General features: G+C 44.4%; 1 protein-coding gene across 1 annotated transcript in view; it reads left to right on the top strand.

Moving 5' to 3' along the window:
* bmper (BMP binding endothelial regulator) overlaps positions 1 to 17,983 on the top strand; it is a 66,682-nt gene that overhangs the window by 20,047 nt on the left and 28,652 nt on the right. Inside the window, exons 3-8 of the mRNA XM_080193985.1 lie at positions 5,445 to 5,544; positions 8,694 to 8,776; positions 10,422 to 10,512; positions 10,680 to 10,762; positions 15,821 to 15,920; positions 17,061 to 17,170. Of these exons, the coding sequence (XP_080050111.1) occupies positions 5,445 to 5,544; positions 8,694 to 8,776; positions 10,422 to 10,512; positions 10,680 to 10,762; positions 15,821 to 15,920; positions 17,061 to 17,170 (567 nt within the window). The remainder of the gene's footprint in view (positions 1 to 5,444; positions 5,545 to 8,693; positions 8,777 to 10,421; positions 10,513 to 10,679; positions 10,763 to 15,820; positions 15,921 to 17,060; positions 17,171 to 17,983) is intronic.

The following is a 17,983-nucleotide window of genomic DNA, read 5'->3' as shown; positions in this document are numbered from 1 at the left end:
CGTCAGGCAATAGACGTGGGATTTTCCAGCCGTGCTCCCCCCAAGGCCTGAAATTCCCGCCTGAGGTCAACTGACCTTTGCATAGTCCGTGTCCTACCTGCTACGATTCCTGTGGCGAGTGGGATGGGAAAATATCACCCTGCGCGTTTCATTTTGGGTTTTGTTAGCTTGGCCTGTTATGAACAAGGAAGATGTTGATTTAGTCAGCCAATCATCAAGACGTATTTCGATAGTCAGTCCAGCTCATAATGTGTCTCATTTCTGTTTTCTAGAAGCCACACACATTGGTACACAGGGATCCAATCACTGCAAACAAAAGGAATATGTTTAAGCCTTGCACTTGTTTGAAGTTTGGGGAGCCAATTGTTCTCTCCAGAGTCAGTGGGATTTTCCATGCAACACGCCACATGTTTTGCCGCAGCAATGGTGGCCCGCCATTGGCTGGTGATGGGCTCTTCTGGTCCTGCTATTGTCAGTGGGGCCTCCCACTGAATGCATGCCTCACTGCCTGGAAACCCGCATGGTGGGTGTGCACCCTCAGACTGAAAATAGAGTGAATGGCTGGAAAATTCCAGCCAACTTGTTGTGATTGTTTGAAATTTGGAATTATTTTGTTCGTCATGATAGGTGCAAAATGAAAAGCTTCAGTAACTTGTTTCTTTTTGAATAATATTCTCTGTGAGACTTGCACCAATAACCGTGTCTAAAGCCCAGTGACCATTAACTGTGTAAAAAGTGCAAAGACCATTAACTGTGTCCACAGCCCAGTGACCATTAACCATGTCCACAGCCCAGTGACCATTAACCATGTCCACAGCCCAGTGACCATTAACCTTGTCCACAGCCCAGTGACCATTAACCATGTCCACAGCCCAGTGACCATTAACCATGTCCACAGCCCAGTGACCATTAACCATGTCCACAGCCCAGTGACCATTAACCTTGTCCACAGCCCAGTGATCATTAACCATGTCCACAGCCCAGTGACCATTAAGTGTGTTCAATGGCCAGTGACCATTAACCGTGTCTAAAGTCCAGTGGCTTTGTTCATATCTGAAGTAAGAACACCAAGGGAAAGGTGGGAATGGAGAAACTGTTTAATCTTACCTGACTGACCAACTGAATGTTGCAATTAACATTAAAATGGAGAAGATAAAAAAGGTAAAATTAGAGGTAAAGGTGAAGGAATATCTTCTAGAAAATCAGTGAACTTGATTGCTGCATCCCAGTTAGATGAGAGTGTTATGACTCCGGAGTGTTCAAACCTTTTGTGAAGCGATTTAGCTCCATGGTTTTGTGAAGTATCTATTGTTTCTGGTTTGGGTGTTAATTCTCTAGTGGTGTAGAAACAGGAAGAGCCCATTCAGCCCCTCAAATCCAATCCAATATTCCTTCAGATCAGGCAGATCTATATCAGCACTTTCCACTTTCCTGCCCCACTTTGCTCCATATCTCTCATCTTTACCCAACAAAATCAATCCATCTCAGTCTTCAACCTTCCAGTAACCACAAGGGGAGAAAGTTCCAGATTTCCATTCCCTTCTGTGCAAAGAAATATTTCATGGCAACACCCAGGATGGCCAGCTCCCCGCCCCTCCCTACTGTTCTGGAGTTTCCTATCTTACTGAATCCTTTGCATTGGTATTCACAAAGGAGAGGGACACATTGATTGATGGTGTCTCAGAGCGGTGTGTAAACCTTCTAAAGCAAGTCACCATTACGAGGCAGGAAGTGTTAGGTATATTAAAATGCATTAAGGTAGACAAATCCCCAGGGCCAGATGGCATCTATCCTAGATTACTGAGGGAGACAAGAGTTGAAATTGCTGGGCCTCTAACAGAAACCTTTATTTCCTCGTTGGCCACAGGTGAGGCCCAGAAGATTGGAGCCAATGTTGTCCCATTATTTAGGAAGGGCAGCAAGGATAACCAGGGTAATTATAGGCCAGTGAGCTTAACGTCAATGATAGTGAAATTGTTGGAGAAGATTCTTAGGGATAGCTCGATACACATTTGGAACTGAATGGTCTTGTTAGCAGTAGACAGCATGGTTTTGTACGAGGGAGGTCATGTCTCACTAATTTGATTGAGTTTTTTGAAGAAGTGATGAAAATGATTGACAAGGGAAGGGCTGAAGATGTTGTCTACAGGGACTTCAGTAAAGTATTCGACAAGATCCCCCATAGCAGGTTGGTGCAAAAGATTAAATCACACGGGTTCAAGGGTGAACTAGCTAGATGGATTCAGAACTGGCTTGGCTGTAGAAGACAGAGGATAGCATTGGAATGGTGTTTTTCTGAATGGAGGTCTGTAACTAGTCTCTTATGGAGGTCTATAACTGCAATGCCGGCATCTCCACATCATAGCTACCACTGACTAGTGATGTTCCGCTGTGATCAGAGCTGGGACCTCTGCAATTTGTAATATATGTAAATGACCTGGAAGAAAATGTAACTGGTTTGATTAACAAGTTTGTGGATGATACTAAGATTGGTGGAGTTGCGGATAGTGATGAAGATTGTCAGCGAATACAGCAGGATATAGTTAGGCTGGAAAATTGGACAGAGAAATGGCAGATGGAATTTAATCCGAACAAATGCGAGGTAATGCATTTTGGGAGATCCAATTCAGGTGGGAGTTATAAAATAAATGGCAGAACCATCGGGAGCATAGGCACACACAGAGATCTGGGAGTACAGGTCCACAGATCCCTAAAGTGGCAACACAGGTGGAAAAGGTGGTGAAGAAAGTATATGGCATGCTTGCCTTCATTGGACAGGGCATCGAGTATAAAAATTGGCAAATCATGTTACAGTTGTATAAAACATTGGTTAGGCCAAATTTGGAATACTGTGTTCAAATCTGATCGCCACACTACTAGAAAGATGTGGAGGCTTTGGAGGGAGTACAGAAAAGGTTTATCAAGATGTTGCCTGGTATGGAGGGTATAGGTATAAAGAGAGATTGAATAAACTGGGATTGTTCTCCCTGGAAAAACGGAAGCTGAGGGGCGAACTGATAGAAGTTTATAAAATTATGAGGGGTAAGATAGGGTGAACAGTTGGAAGCTTTTTCCTACGCCAGAAACGATAATTCCGAGGGGGCATAAGTTCAAGGTAAGGGGGGAAAGGTTCAGTAGAGATGTGCAGGGAAGCTTTTTATACGGAAGGTGGTGGAGGGGGCCTGGAATGCACTGCCAAGTTGAAGTAGACATGTCAGCAACATTGAAGACTTATCTGGATAGACACATGAACAGACGGGGAATGGAACGATACAGGCAGTTGGTTTAGATAGGACAATGTGATCGATGCAGGCTTGGTGGCTGAAGGGCCCGTTCCTGTGTACTTTGTTCTTTTCTCATTTTCTCATCTTGTTCAGATATTACCTTTTCCCCTACTTTACAATTCTTGTGGGAATATTGATGTGTTGTTGTGCAGTTTTAAGGGAATGTGTTCTGTTCTCCTGGAAGCAAGGCTTCATGCTGTAGTGCAGTTCCTGCATGCTTTGACTTGGTACATGAGTTGTATTGTCGGCACCTTGGCCAAGCCAACATTTGGCCACCACAGAGGTCACCAGTGGGCAGTCCTGTTGGTTTGTTATATATACATTGTCTGTTATACATGGCCATGAATCCAGTTGCAGAGCCACTCCAGCTTATTGAGTAACTCCCTACAGAGCAACATTTAAACCTGGAGTTCTCCTGACCTAAGTGGCTTAGTGAGACAACAGAATATCTACCTTTATACAGAAATTCTGTAATAACGTTTTCTTTTCTAATAAACTGGAGTAAGGTTAATTAAATAAGAGAAATGCATTTTAAGCAATCATCAATTCATTTCCTGCATAGGTTAAAGGTCACCAACCAAACAATGCAAACTTGTGGCAGAGTTTTTTTTTTGATTTGCAAGAAGGAGTAACTTCATTCTCGACCCATTTTATTAGCAAGTGATGAATCATGAATGATATCCTTCATTAAGAAGCCAGAGAAAGGAGTCTGGTATTAATATGCAGCCCTCAATCTGCAGTATGGCACATTATTACATTAATCATTGGTTTTGCATTGATGAAAGCTGATTGGAGTTTGCTGCAGAGTATATAATTATTGAATTCCATCTCTCTCATGACCACTTCATTAACTGAATTTGACACAGATGTTACTCGAATTTTATTGATTTCATGAAAGATAGAATGCAGAATTGCAAATCTAAAAACAGGTTTATGCCATTGCAAAAGAATTTAGTTCAACCTTGTGCTGTGGTTTATGGCAGGCCGGGGTCGAAATTTTATTAACTCAACTGCAGATGCCTTAAATGGTGGACAATAAAAAATATCAATGTGAATGTTATACTTTAGAGAGTGGGGAGACCATTCCTGAGTCTCAAAGAATTTGTCCTCTATTCACTTCTTCATTCAGAAACCATCTCTGAAGCTCCACTTGATCCCCAGAATGATAGCTTTTTGGGTGAGAATATTTATGCTCCCTAAACAAATCTCAAAAAATTAATTTCTCTCTATCCACCCTACCAAATGCCTTAATCATCTTAAACAGCTCAATTACATCACCCCTTCATCTCTAATTCTGAAGGGAACTCAAGTTCTCATGATTGAACCCTTTAAGATCTGTTGTTATTCTGGTGAATATGTGCTGCACTTTTCCAAGGTAGGTCATTCAGGAAGAGGTGAGAGTGATCAGAGACATATTTGTGCATCTGATGTAAAGCATTCACAAACAAATGATCAATTTTCTGATAAGGTAAGAGAGCAATGATGTGAATCATCATCACCAGCATGGACCTTTGGGGCCGAATGGCCTGTTTGTGTGCTGTAGATACTGTGTAACAGTAATGCTGCTATGTGACACTCACTTTTGAATGAAACCAAAACATTTGGGTCAATAAATGAAGGAATAATTAACAACTGGCAAGGTTTGAGAGTTTGGTTCTATTCTCTTGATAATCTGAAACTCTCTTTTGAATTCTTGAGTTTTGATGTTTCCCTGGTCTCGCGCTGCTGTTCATTATTACTCTATACATGTTCCCTGGTCTCTCACTGTTCATCATTCGTCTATACATGTTCCCTGGTCTCTTGCTGCTGTTCACCATTACTCTATAATGCTCCCTGGGCTCTTGCTGCTGTACACTATTACTCTGTACATGTTTCCTGGTCTCTCGCTGCTGTACATTATTACTCTGTACATGTTCCCTGGTCTCTCACTGCTGTTCATTACTGCTCTGTACATGTTCCCTGGTCTCTCACTGCTGTTCACCATTACTCTGTACATGTTCCCTGGTCTCTCACTGCTGTTCACCATTACTCTGTACATGTTCCCTGGTCTCTCGCTGCTGTTCATTACTACTTGATGCATGTTGATCAGTCAGTATATTTTTTACACCTGGTTTATTGCATTGCATTACTTATCAATTCTGTTTTTTTGTTGTTACTCAGAATGGAGAAGTAAGATGTACAAGAGAGAAATGTCCTGCACTGCACAAAGATTGTGCTCTCGTTATCAAACAGCGAGGAGGCTGTTGTGAAAAATGCAAAGGTACTTTAACGTTGCTGCCATTTGGCTGTGTTTTTGTCTTTGACAGGCCTTTCAAGTTACGTGTGATCAGTGTTTTATTTTAATCTGTGTAGCTCTGACTCTTTGCACTGGAGGTTTAGTATTGACACAGCTTACAGCATACTGCAGATGCACATTGTATTTTCAAGAATTTGTCAGTCTACTGAGCTTTCTCCTTCACACCCCATTAATCACAGCATTACTCACAGCGTTACAGCTTAGTCACAATGTTAGTCAACCTGAACCCATCACTACCCTTGATGAATCCACTGCCTCCCAGATTACTGACCGATATCAAGATCAGAATTTACTCCCTCACTTCATCCTGCTCCCCAAGACTCTAACCCTTGTTCCAAGCCTGAACCTGATAACTTGTTCCAAGGGACATTCTTTCTTTGTGTGTCAGTATAGAGTGCAAAATGCAAGGACACAGCCACATGCATGTATGCACAACTGCACACAGATAACCATATCCATACACACTAGCATATATACACACTTCCCAATAGGATAGCACAATGTGAGAACCATGGATAATTCATCCCACAAACCATGGCCACTGAAATTAATTGCAATGCCTGGTTGCTATTGCTTCACTTGAAACAGGTGACGGATTGTGCCAGAATTCCCCTGGTCTTTCTGTAACTTTACTCAACCTGTAGCAAAGTGGGGTGACTCAGCCAGGGGTATAATGAGTTACACTGATTTTCCTTTTGTCCTTTCTTGTTGCCTTCTCCTTTAGGCGGCAGGACCCCACCAGCAACATCTGCCTGTTTGCCCTGAGGCTGATTGCTACTGTATGGGCAACCCCAGCCTGAGTTGGACCTTCTGGCCCCAAATGTCTTCTCCAGTTGTTGGAAACCAAGTTGCTGTTTGTACAGCCACAGACCCACTGTGGGACTGGGTGTCCCTCTGTTTCCGTTTCACATTGTCGAACCAAGATTCTTCATATTTACAAATATTTTGAATCAGAACAAATACCTCCTTCACTTCCTGCATTCCCCGAGACCACACTCTCAACCACACCCTCAACCGCATCTGCATCTTTCATCATGCTTCACTCTTTAAAACATTCACAGCATCCGCACTGAAAATCGTGCGCACAAAATCCTGAGAGATACAAGTCCAAAAATGAGAAAGGAAAGGCAGCACCCTGGATTAACACAATAATGTTCTTTGTCCTTTTAAGACTTATCTAGATAGCCACATGACTGACTGGGAATAGAGGAATATAAACGGATGGTCTAGTTAGGAACACATGATTGGTGCAGTCTTGGAGGGTGGAAGGGCCTGTTCCTGTGCTGTATTGTTATTTATTCTGTGAAAAAAAAGCCATTCGGTCCATCATACTATTGTCAGTTCTTTGAATGAGCTTCCCACTCAGTCTCCCTCGACCCTCTGTTACCCCATCGGCCTGCACATTTCTCCAATTCCCCTTTGGAAGTTATTATGGAATCTATTTCCATTGTCCTTTCAGCCCAGACATTTCAGATCACAGAATCTCCCCCTTACCTTAAATCTGTGTCCTTTCGTTACTGACCCACAGGCACCAGAAACAGTTTCACCAGATTTATTCCAGCAAACTCTGTCACGATATTGAAAATTACATCTCTGGCTAACCTTCTCTGCTGTAGGGAGAACAATCCCAGATTTTCCAGTCTTGCCTCTGAACTGAAATTTCTCATCCCTGGTACCATCCCTGGTTAGTAGCCAGGGACCTGAGTTCGATTTCCAGCTTGGATCACTGTCTGTGTGGTGTCTGCACATTCTCCCTGTGTCTGCATGGGTTTCCTCCAGGTGCTCCGATTTCTTCCCACAATCCAAAAGTGTACAGGTTAGGTGGATTGACCATAATAAATTGTCCCTTATTGTCCCAGCATGTCTTGGTTAGGGGGATTGACCATGGTAAACGTGTGAGGGGATAGCCTGCGTGGAATGCTCTTTCAGAGAGTCTGTGCAAACATGATGGGCCGAATAGCCTTTCTGTGCACTGTAGAGATTCTGTAAAGGCACAACCCTGTACATACTATGAATAAATTCAAGCTTCCCAGAAATGTTTCTATATTATAGCTGAGAGGACCTCACAAAGCAGTGACAAGACTTGTACCACCACTGGCAATTGTCTCATGGAGTCATTTAACTCATTTATTAATCAACTCATCTAACTCTGGGGCAAGATTGCACTGTTGGTATCACAATCACATTTAACAGACAATTTTAATGGGCTGAATGGTGTAATTCTGCTCTTATGTCTTATGGTTTTATTATTCTCAAAATCATTCTCCAGTTGACAAGCCGGAGGACATTAGAATCTTATTTATTTCCTGCTGTTTGGTGAGCTGGTGAAAAGTGAGATTGATGTAATCAGTTAAATAATGGTGAAATGAAAGGCAATTTTGGTGCTGACATACTGGTTACTGGTTTCAAAACAACTCAGTCTCTATCGGCACAGAGCGAAGACAATCGAGGCTGAAGCATTTGGTGGGGGTCGGGGGAGGATGGGGGAAAGAGGAGAGAGAGAGAGATGGGATAGTGTCTGAAAGCAATATCTTGTACATGGACCCGAAATTTACAACAGGTCCATTTTGTTCAGTATATCGATTTCAGTCAAAGAAAATCACAAAGGGCTTAAAATTAGTAACAGGTAATTTCAGCAGTGATATCATCATTCCAGATTGTGCCAGGAGGCAAAAACCTCTGGAATCCTTTAAAATGATCCACGAAAATAAAAGAGAGAAGAATTAGAGAGTTGTTTTCACTCAGTGAGTTGTTGTGATCTGGAAGGCGCCACCTGAAAGGCGGAAGCAGATTTGATAATAACTTTCAGAAGTGAATTGGAGAAATAGTTGAGGAGGAAATGTATTTGCAGTTCCATAGAGGGAAAGACAGGGAGTGAGAAGTTAATTGACTAGTTCTTTAAAAGAGCTAGTACAGACAGGACAGGTTGAATGGTTCCTGTTCTGCAGCATTCCAGAAAATGTCTGGGTGAAAAGGCTAGATCACACCTGGATGGAGAAAGATGGACCAAAATGTCCTTTCTGAACTTTAAGTGTTTTGCACTTTTTCATCATGTGATTCCCAGGAGCTGCTAACTGTTTCTGATCCTTATCTTTGTCTTCTTTTTCCATAAGAATGTGTGTTTGGTGGGAAGATATATAACAGCTCAGCAACCTGGCTTGTGCCCTCCACACCATGCATCATGCGGGCATGTCAGGTATGTGTTCCTTCAGCACCATGTGCTTAATCATATGTTAATTAATGTGTTTGGGTTGACTGGATGGTGACCCAAGAAAGTTGATACTTAGGAAGGACATTTTCACTACCATAGAATCCCTCCCGTGCAGAAGGAGGCCATCTACCTGGCATTGAGTGACCGCACTCACTGCCTTGCATATCTCCTTCCATTGACCCAAACTATTTTGCTTAGGGATTGCTGTGTTCCAATCAGGACATCCCTACTGTGCATGGCCACATTTCTACATCTTTGTTGTGCAGCTATTTCTGTGCAATGAAGGTGAGGATTGCTCTAAAAGCAGTGTTAGTGTCTGGATCTTTCAATACTGCAGCAGCTCATTATTTAACAGCAAAACTAGACAATGCAAGTTAAGTGGAAGCTGGCACAGTGAGATAAAGGAATAGGATATGTTTAAATAATGTAGGATGTAAGCAAGGTCATGGGGAGCAAAAGCCTTAAACACAGAATGGAGGGCTGAGTGATTTGTTGTGTCTTCCATGTTGTTTGTAACTACCTGGGCAGAAATTCTGCTGTCTGGGTTTGTTTGTGTCTTCAGTTCCACACCAGCTTGACTGGCTTTTAGCTGTTCCTCGAAATAACCCAGCAAATCATTCCATCAGCAGTTCGGCTGAAGGTCCACAACATGTTTCCCTGCATTACAACACAAACTAAACTTCCAAACTACCTCACTGACTGTGGAGAATGTTGAGCTGTTCGGAAGTTTTAAAAGGTGCTACTTAAATGTAAGACTTTTTTGTTCCCTCCCTCTTCCTAACTTTCAATCATTCGTTGGTCATGGTATTGCTGGCTGGCCAGCATTTATTGCCCATCCCTAGTTGCCCTTTGACGGCAGTTGAGAGTCAACCGCATTGCTGTGGCTCTGGAGTCACACATAGGTCAGACTGGGTAAGGATAGCAGATTTCCTTCCCTAAAGGACTTTAGTGAACCAGATGGGTTTTTCTGACAATCAGCAATGGTTTCATGGTCATCAGTAGATTCTTAATTCCAGATATTTTTTAATTGAATTCAAATTCTATCAGCTGCCGTGGTGGGATTCAAACCTGGGTCCCCAGAACATTAGCTGAGTTTCTGGATTAATAGTCTAGCAATAATACCACTAGGCCATTGCCTCTCCTTGATTCATTCAAGCATTTTCACTGTTGAAATGATGTTGAAATGAAGTAAAGCCAGTTTCAAATAGTCCGGGTTGAACACGAGGATTGATTAATGACTTGGAGTTTAGTGAAATATTGATTCCCATTTGTAGGAGTTTAAAGACAGCAGGAATTATTGGAACATCAAAGTAAACAGCAGAGATATTTCTGCAGTTACTCAGGGCACTGTGAGAATTGTTGCAGGCTTTTTAGATACCATTTTGTTTTCACACAAGTATCTGTCCGTTTTCTTTGCTGAACATTAAAACCAGTCTTATGTTTGTAAATTGTTGCAGATTTGGCTGTAATCAGTTGTGTGAGAGGTCAGAGCTAATGTGTGGAGCCTGTCCTGTGGTCAGGGACATGGTAAAAAGTCTCACAACACCAGGTTACACAGAGAGACACAACCAGGGAAGGACTCTGCTGTGTGAATGATCATAACAAGCTGTGTTTCATATCTTCCCCACAGGAAGGTGTCATCACACAATCACAGATATTATGTGTGGTCTACTGTAAAAACCCCATTGTACAACAGGGCAGCTGTTGTCCGCTGTGTCAAGGTAAGAAAGCCATCACTGAGAGGATTAGTCCCCACAGAGAACCTCCCCTCACCCACCCCCACGCTCCCTGTCCTGATGGGATTTTCTCTCTCTGTCCCGTTACTCTGTGCTGATTTTCTCTCTCTGGCCCCGTTTTTCTGTATTTGATCTCGTGTTATTTATTTCAGGCTGTGAGTTCGCTGGTCACCTCTATAGAGAGGGTGAAGATTTCTATCCAGAGGGAAACAGATGTATTAAATGTTTCTGCACTGTAAGTATAGACTGCGGCTCCTCACTCCTGTCTGAGTCAGTGTGTGGGAGAGACTGCTCTAAATCGATTGGTGTTATCAGTTAAAGGGGCAGTGTAACAGCAAGTAAGTGTGAGACTTCCAGGATATTCGAGCTACACACATGGCACTGTATACAGTGATCCCCTCAATCCCCCCACCCCACCCTGATCCCCCCACCCACCCTGATCCCCCCCACCCCACCCTGATTCCCCCCTTGATTCCCCGCCCCGTCTTGATTCCCTTGCCTCCCCTTGACTCCCCCACCCTATCTCCATCTCTGTGCTCCCCTCCATCCCCTTGCCCCCCCAATCCCTCAATCCCCCTTCCCCTCTCGATCCCCCTGCTCCTCCCTCGACCCCCCAGTCCCCCTCGATCCCCCTGCTCCCCCCTCGATCCTCCCCTCCCCCTCAATCCCCCCACTCCTCCTTCAACGCCCTCTCCCCCCTCAATTCCCCCACTCTCCATCGATTCCCCCACTCTTACTTCGATCCCCCTACCCCCTCAATCTCCTCGTCCACCCCTTGATCCACCCGCCCACCCCTCAATCCACCCGCCCACCCATTGATACCCCCGTCTCCTCGATCCCACCCTCAATCCCCTCGATCCCCTCCTTGATCCCCCCGTGCTCCCTCGATCCCCTGCCCCTGTCATTTCCCTGCCTCACCCTCATTCCTCCAGCCCCCCTCTTATTCCCTCTGCCCACCCTCATTCCCCTTGCCACCCCCTTGTTCCCCCTGCCTCCCTCGTTCCCCCTGCCCCCACATCGTTCCACCACCTCCCTTCATTCCCCCCTACGCCCCCTCAATCTCCTACCACCCCCTTGAACCTCCTGCACCCCCTTCTATCCCCCACCTCCCGATTCCCCTGCCCCCTTGATCCTCCTTCGACCCCCGCACCCTCAATCCCCGCCATCCCCTTGATCCCCCCACCCTCCCGACCGCCCTGCCCCCTCGTCCCCTTGATCCCCTGCCCTCTCTTGATTCCCCCAGCCCTCCTTGATTCCTCCGCACCCCTGATCCCCCCTCAGTCCCCCCACCCTCTCAATCCCTCCACCCCACCTCGATCCCCCACACCCCCTCGATCCCCCAGCCCCCTCAATCCCCCCTCTGTCCCCCTGCCCCCTTGATACCCCACCCTGCTCGATACCTCCCCTCAATCCCCCCACCCTCCACGATCACCCAGACCCTCCCTTAATCCCCCTGCCTCCCTCGATCCCCCTGCCATCCCTTGATTCCTCTGGACCCCCCACCCCATCCCCTTGTCCTCTTCGATCCCATTTGTCCAGGGAAATATCCATTGCTCCTCCATGTGCACCTCTTTGATGCCTATTCATCCTCAATGCCCATTTACCTTGATTCCCATTTATTGTGCTTTTGAAAAGGAATTGGACAAATATTTGAAGGGGAAAAATACACTCTAGTTGGTAAGACATGATCTCCCTTTAACAAAACCATACTGACATTTTCTGAATAATCCCTGCCTCTCCAAATATAGATTAAACCTGTTTCTCGGAATTGTTTCCAATAGTTTCCCCATTGCTGAGGTTAGGCTGTCTGGCCTGTAGTTCCTCCCTTCTTAAATAACAGTACCACATTGGCTGTCCTCCAGTCTTCCAGCATCCTTACTGTGGCCAGAGAGGAATTGGAAATTATTGCCTGTGTCCCTGCTATGTCCTTCCTTGCCTCACTGAACAGTCTGGGATACATTTCATTTGGCCCTGGAGTTTTATCTACTTCTGAGCCACAATCTACTCTCTGTCAATGTTAATATCTTTAACTGTATCACAGTCCTTCTGCCTGATTTTTATACCCACATTGTCTCTCTCGCTACTGAGCACCAACACAGAGTATTCATTCAGAACCCAACATCCATCCTCCGGCTCCATACATGAGTTATTTACACACAAGTGGACTTTAATGCGCGCGACTATTTATCCCTCCTTATCCTCTTACCCTTAATGTACAGGTAAAACAAATTAGGATTTTCCTTTATTTTACTTGCCAGTATCCCTCCTTTCATGTCCCTTTTTTGCTCTGCTTTTTTTAAAGTTTCTTCCTGCACATTTTGTACTGTAGGCCTTCTGATGCTTTGACTCTTGATGTCAGCTATATCTTCCCTTTTTGTCTTCATCACATGCTGTATATCCCACGATATCCAGATCTGTGGGTCCAACTCTTTTTCTTTATTGGAACATATTGGCTCTTTACTCTCCCTATTTCCTTCCTGAATACATCACACTGTTCCATCACAGATTTACCTAGAAGTGTCTGCTCCCAGACCACTCATATCTGAGATCATACCTGATCTTATTAAAACCAGCCTTCTCCTAGTTAGAATTTTGGCCTAAAAATAAAAGCAAATTACTGCAGATGTTGGAATATGAAACCAAAAGAAAAATGCTGGAAAATCTCAGCTGGACCTGCTGAGATTTTCCAGTATTTTCCCTTTATTTTTGACTTGTCCATGTCAATTTTTCTAGCAATCCTGAATCTGATGGAATTATGATCGCTGTTAGCAAGATGCTCCCCCCGCTGATATTATAACCACTTGCCCAGCTCTGTTACCTGAAATTATGTTTCTTTTGCCCTCCGATGAGATTTTCTCTTTTAAATCTTTGTCCCCTTGTGTTTATTTCACTCTTGATCCTTCACAAAACATCACCTCATCAGACACACATACACAGCTGCCAGGAATAACACTATCCCCTTCCCCTGGGCTGGCCACATACACGCAGATAGTTTCTCTTTGTGCAAGGAACAATTGCTGACCTTGGGATGTATTTAATTTTGATTTTCCTCATTGACAGAATTACCTGAGCCATTTTGCTCTGCGATTTTACCGAAAGTCACAGAATGATTTGTCTTTCACCCAATAGGGAGCGCAGTTTTACTGGGAGCGATTTTCCGCCAATGGACTGATGTGGGTATGAGAATCTGACCGATGCCTCGTTCAGAAGCTTCATCCACCTTGTTTCTGAGTCCAGTTGTCACAGGGATCTGTTTGAATTTTCCAACAGTAAAGTTTGATGGCCCTGGGAGGAAATATTTTCAACATCTGAGACGTTCAGAATATCAGCTGCAGTTTCTGTAGATTTAATAACGGTGATCTCAGCAACAACACGCACTGTTCTAATCCAGTCTGCCACAAGCTACAACAAACATTTCACTCTCACACTGCATTTTACTGAAACTTCATTCGAGTGTAACAGATGAGAATTTCCCTGTACCCTAGACAAGCTCATCTCTCGTTGACGCAATCCTGACCCTCCCATTTAATATGTGTTCGCTGGCACCTCACATTCTATAAGTAAGAAGATCCTGGCTAATGGTTAAACTGGAATATCAGGAATCACAGAAGAACATTGTCCAAGTTCCTGACAGTAACTCTGGAGTCCCATGCCCTAATGCTCTTGGAGAGCATTGCACATCCAGACTCGCCCCAACCATCCAGTGCAGTTCCCTGAGGACAGAAACTCAGAATGGTTACAAATTGACGAGCTCACAGTGAACCCTTCTCCCCTTTAAACTGGAACACTAAAACTGGTGTAGCTCCGAACATGTCTGAAACAGGCTGACTGCTTACCCACTCCCAGAATCGCTGCCAGTTAGTCTGCAGCCGTGTTAATGTTCTGATATTCAGGCAACAATAAGAAGCTGGAATCCCCCCTTCTCCCTCCTTCCGTTCACCCACCATCCTCATCCCTCTCCTCTAACTCCATCCACTCCCTTATCCCTCATCTCCACAAACTCTCTAATATTTTTCATTTCCCCCACATCTACTACCCCGTTCTTTTCCCCAATCCACCTGCACTGCCCACTCCCTGTGGTTTTGGGTTGGTTGTCTTGGCGATGGTTTCGGCGGAGGGGAGGAATGGGAGTTACAGACGTAGGGAGGGTGGGAACAGTGTTGTTTCTGGTTGTTGTGTTTGTTAACCAGCAGCAATGCTTTGCCTGACGGAGGGTCAAAGAGTTTCTCTGCTTTACAGATTCACAACCACAGCTTTCTCTCACATTGTTTTAAGGAAGGTAGTAAGTTTATTGGAGTGTATTTGATAGAAATCACCTGTTCAGTTTGGATACTTTTCAATTTTTAATGAGTGTTGCCTGGTGTAGAATTATTGCTCTTAATTGTCATTCAGCTTCAGAGCCATACACAAAAACAGTGTACACCTAAGGCAGGACGCGAGACCAGAAATTGCTGCTCGAGGTCAATGAACATTCCCATTGTCTGCCCTTTGGACGTTCCGATTCCATGGTGAGCGGGCAGTAGAATTCCGGTCTTGGTGTGTATACTCAATTCAATAAACTCACCATCCCTCATTTCAATCCAAATATCATTTTATATCAATGACAGTTGCTTAGTCCCACTGTGTGAAGAATCCTCTCAGACTGCTGAAAGGATATTAGAATACTACATCACAGGAGACCATTCAGCCCATCATTTCTATGTTGGCCTTTTGAAAGAGCCACTTAGTCCCACTCCACTGCTCTCAGCCCATAATCATGTAAGATTCTCCCATTCAATTATGTATCCAGTTCCTTTTTGAAAGTTTCTGTTGAATTTGCTTCTATCACCCTTCCAGGCAGCACCTTCCAGATCACAATAACTCTCTCTGTAGGAAAATCTTCATTTCCTCCTGTGGTTCTTTTGTCAATTATCCTAAACCTGCGTCCCTCTAGTTAATGATCCTCCTTCACCGGAAATAATTTGTTTGGATTGTGACACTTAGTTTGTGCATAGCAAGCTCCCACAAATAGTAAAGGAGACGAATGGCCAATCTAGTTTAGTGATTCTAAGTCACTGCGAGATCTGCAAATCACAAAATAAAATCTACTTGTACCAAGCTTCAGCCTTTCCAGTCATACAAAAATGCACAGAGGGAGATCTGAGTGTGTATTCTGATATCAACATTATCCCTCTTGGGTATCAGTCCAAACTCAGGCTCAACCATTGGTTGAACCTGACAGTTTCCTGCTCTGACCATTACTATTTGGCATGAACTGTTTGGAATGGCTGACACTGTGATCTGATTGTTACAGGCTGGCGCACTGCACTGTTCTCGGGAAATATGTCCTGTCCTCTCCTGCCCCCAGCACCTCAGTCAAGTGCCACCGGGTAAATGCTGCCCCCAGTGTTTGGGTGAGTAAATTCCACTTCCTTGAAACACGCACACAATCTTTCTGAAAGGAGAGGATTTATATCGAGGCTGCTGTATAATCCATCATTCTAAATCTTAAGGTCATTTTGATGGGTTAATTTTAAATGTAGATCTCAATTAACAGAATATCTTATAATAATTGGGAAAGGCTGGGGCTGAAGAGTGACTTAATTGAGGTCTTTCAATTTATGAAGGGTCTCAATGGGATTGACATAAAGAACATGTTCCCAAGTATGGGGTGGACCAGGCTAAAGGCCATGACAATCAGACTGTCACCAATAAATGTAATGGGGAATTCAGGAAAAAGGTCTTCACCCAGAGAGTGGGGAGAATGTGGACAGGGAGAATTTTATGGATACCACAGAACCATAGAACATTACAACACAGAAGCAGGCCTTTTGGCTCTTCTTGGCTGTGCCAAACCATTTTTCTGTCTAGTCCCACTGACCTGCACCTGGACCATATCCCTCCACAACCCTCTCATCCATGTACCTGTCCAAGATTTTCTTAAATGTTAAAACATTGAGGGGAAGCTGGATAAACACAGAGGAGAAAGGAATAGAAGGTCATGGTGATAGGTTAAGATGACAAGCAGGTGGGAGGAGGCTAATATGGAGCAGAAACACTAGCGCACAGCAGATGGGCCAAATAGCCTGTTTCTGTGCTGTACAGTTGATGAAATGAACTGGTGGGTGAGTCCAGAACTAGGGGTAACAGTTTGAGGATTCAGGGTAGACCATTTAGGACGGAGGTGAGGAAACATTTCTTCATCCAAAGAGTGGTGAGCCTGTGGAATTCATTACCACAGGAAGTAGCTGATCCATAACATTGAATGTATTCACGAGGCGGCTGGATATCACACTTGGGATGAATGAGATCAAAGGTTATGGGGAGAAAGCAGGATTAGGCTATTGAGTTGGATAATCAACCATGATCGTAATGAATAGTGGAGCAGGGCCGAATGGCCTCCTCTTGCTGCTATCACCTATGTTTTTATGTAAATCCTGTCTAATGACTGATTTTAGACTGTTGTTTCAGTGCTTCCTGGATACAGATGAGACAATATAATGCCCATCTATATTTCTGGAAGGTTCTGCTTTCTCACGATGCCCTGTTTGTAGGTCAGCGGAGAGTCTTTGACCTGAATGCTGGGAGCTGCTTGTTTCATAGTGAGGTTTATGAAGACGGGACTGTGTTCCAGCTAGATAACTGCACCATATGTGAGTGTCAGGTACGTATAACACATTCACTTTGTAACTTGCATAAGCTAGAGACTTCGTCAACTGCTGTTCAGTACACTTGACCCTGATCCAGGAGTCAGGGCTAGTGCGATTCAGGGGGATCAGGGAGAAAGACCAGGATCTGAATTCTCCGCATCTGGTGGAGAGGAGGTTGGAGCCGGCCAGGGTGAGTTGGATAGAAGTAGGAAGGGGAAATGAAGAATGGCTCCACACACATTCCCGCCCCCTGGGACATTTCCCAGGCTGGGAATCAGATTGCATGGGGAGGTGGGGGGTGGGAATTAGCAAGTTCAGATAGTTAGGGCCTCAATTAAGGGTGATTTTGTGACATTGCTGCTTCCCCCGGTTGACCAGCTTCAGTACATCGGTACTGGAACTCAAATCCCGTTGGCTGGGCCACAGGCAGGAAAGGTCACATCGACAGATCGAACCATTCACCAGGGGTATGGGATTTGGGAGAGAGACTCTGGAATCCGGATCTGGGAGAGAGACTCCAGAATTCCAGATCCTGAGGAGACACTCCAGAATTCTGGACCCAGGAAAGAGATCCTGGGATTCTGAATCTGAGAGAGAAAGACTCTGAAATTCATAGAATCATAGAAGCCCTACAGTATAGAAAGAGGCCATTCAGCCCATCGAGTCTGTATCGACCACAATCCCACCCAGGCCATATCCCCATATCCCTACATATTTACCCAGTAATTCCTCTAACCTACGCATCTCAGGACATTAAGGGCAATTCTTAGCATAGCTAGTCAACCTAACCCACACATCTTTGGACTGTGGAACATAGAACATAGAAC

Source organism: Carcharhinus amblyrhynchos, chromosome 8 (genome assembly GCF_965287045.1).
Source record: "Carcharhinus amblyrhynchos chromosome 8, sCarAmb.v2.hapA, whole genome shotgun sequence".
NCBI classification, from domain to species: Eukaryota; Metazoa; Chordata; class Chondrichthyes; order Carcharhiniformes; family Carcharhinidae; genus Carcharhinus; species Carcharhinus amblyrhynchos.
Note: the sequence above shows the minus strand (reverse complement) of the source record. Positions and strands in the feature narration are given on the sequence as shown.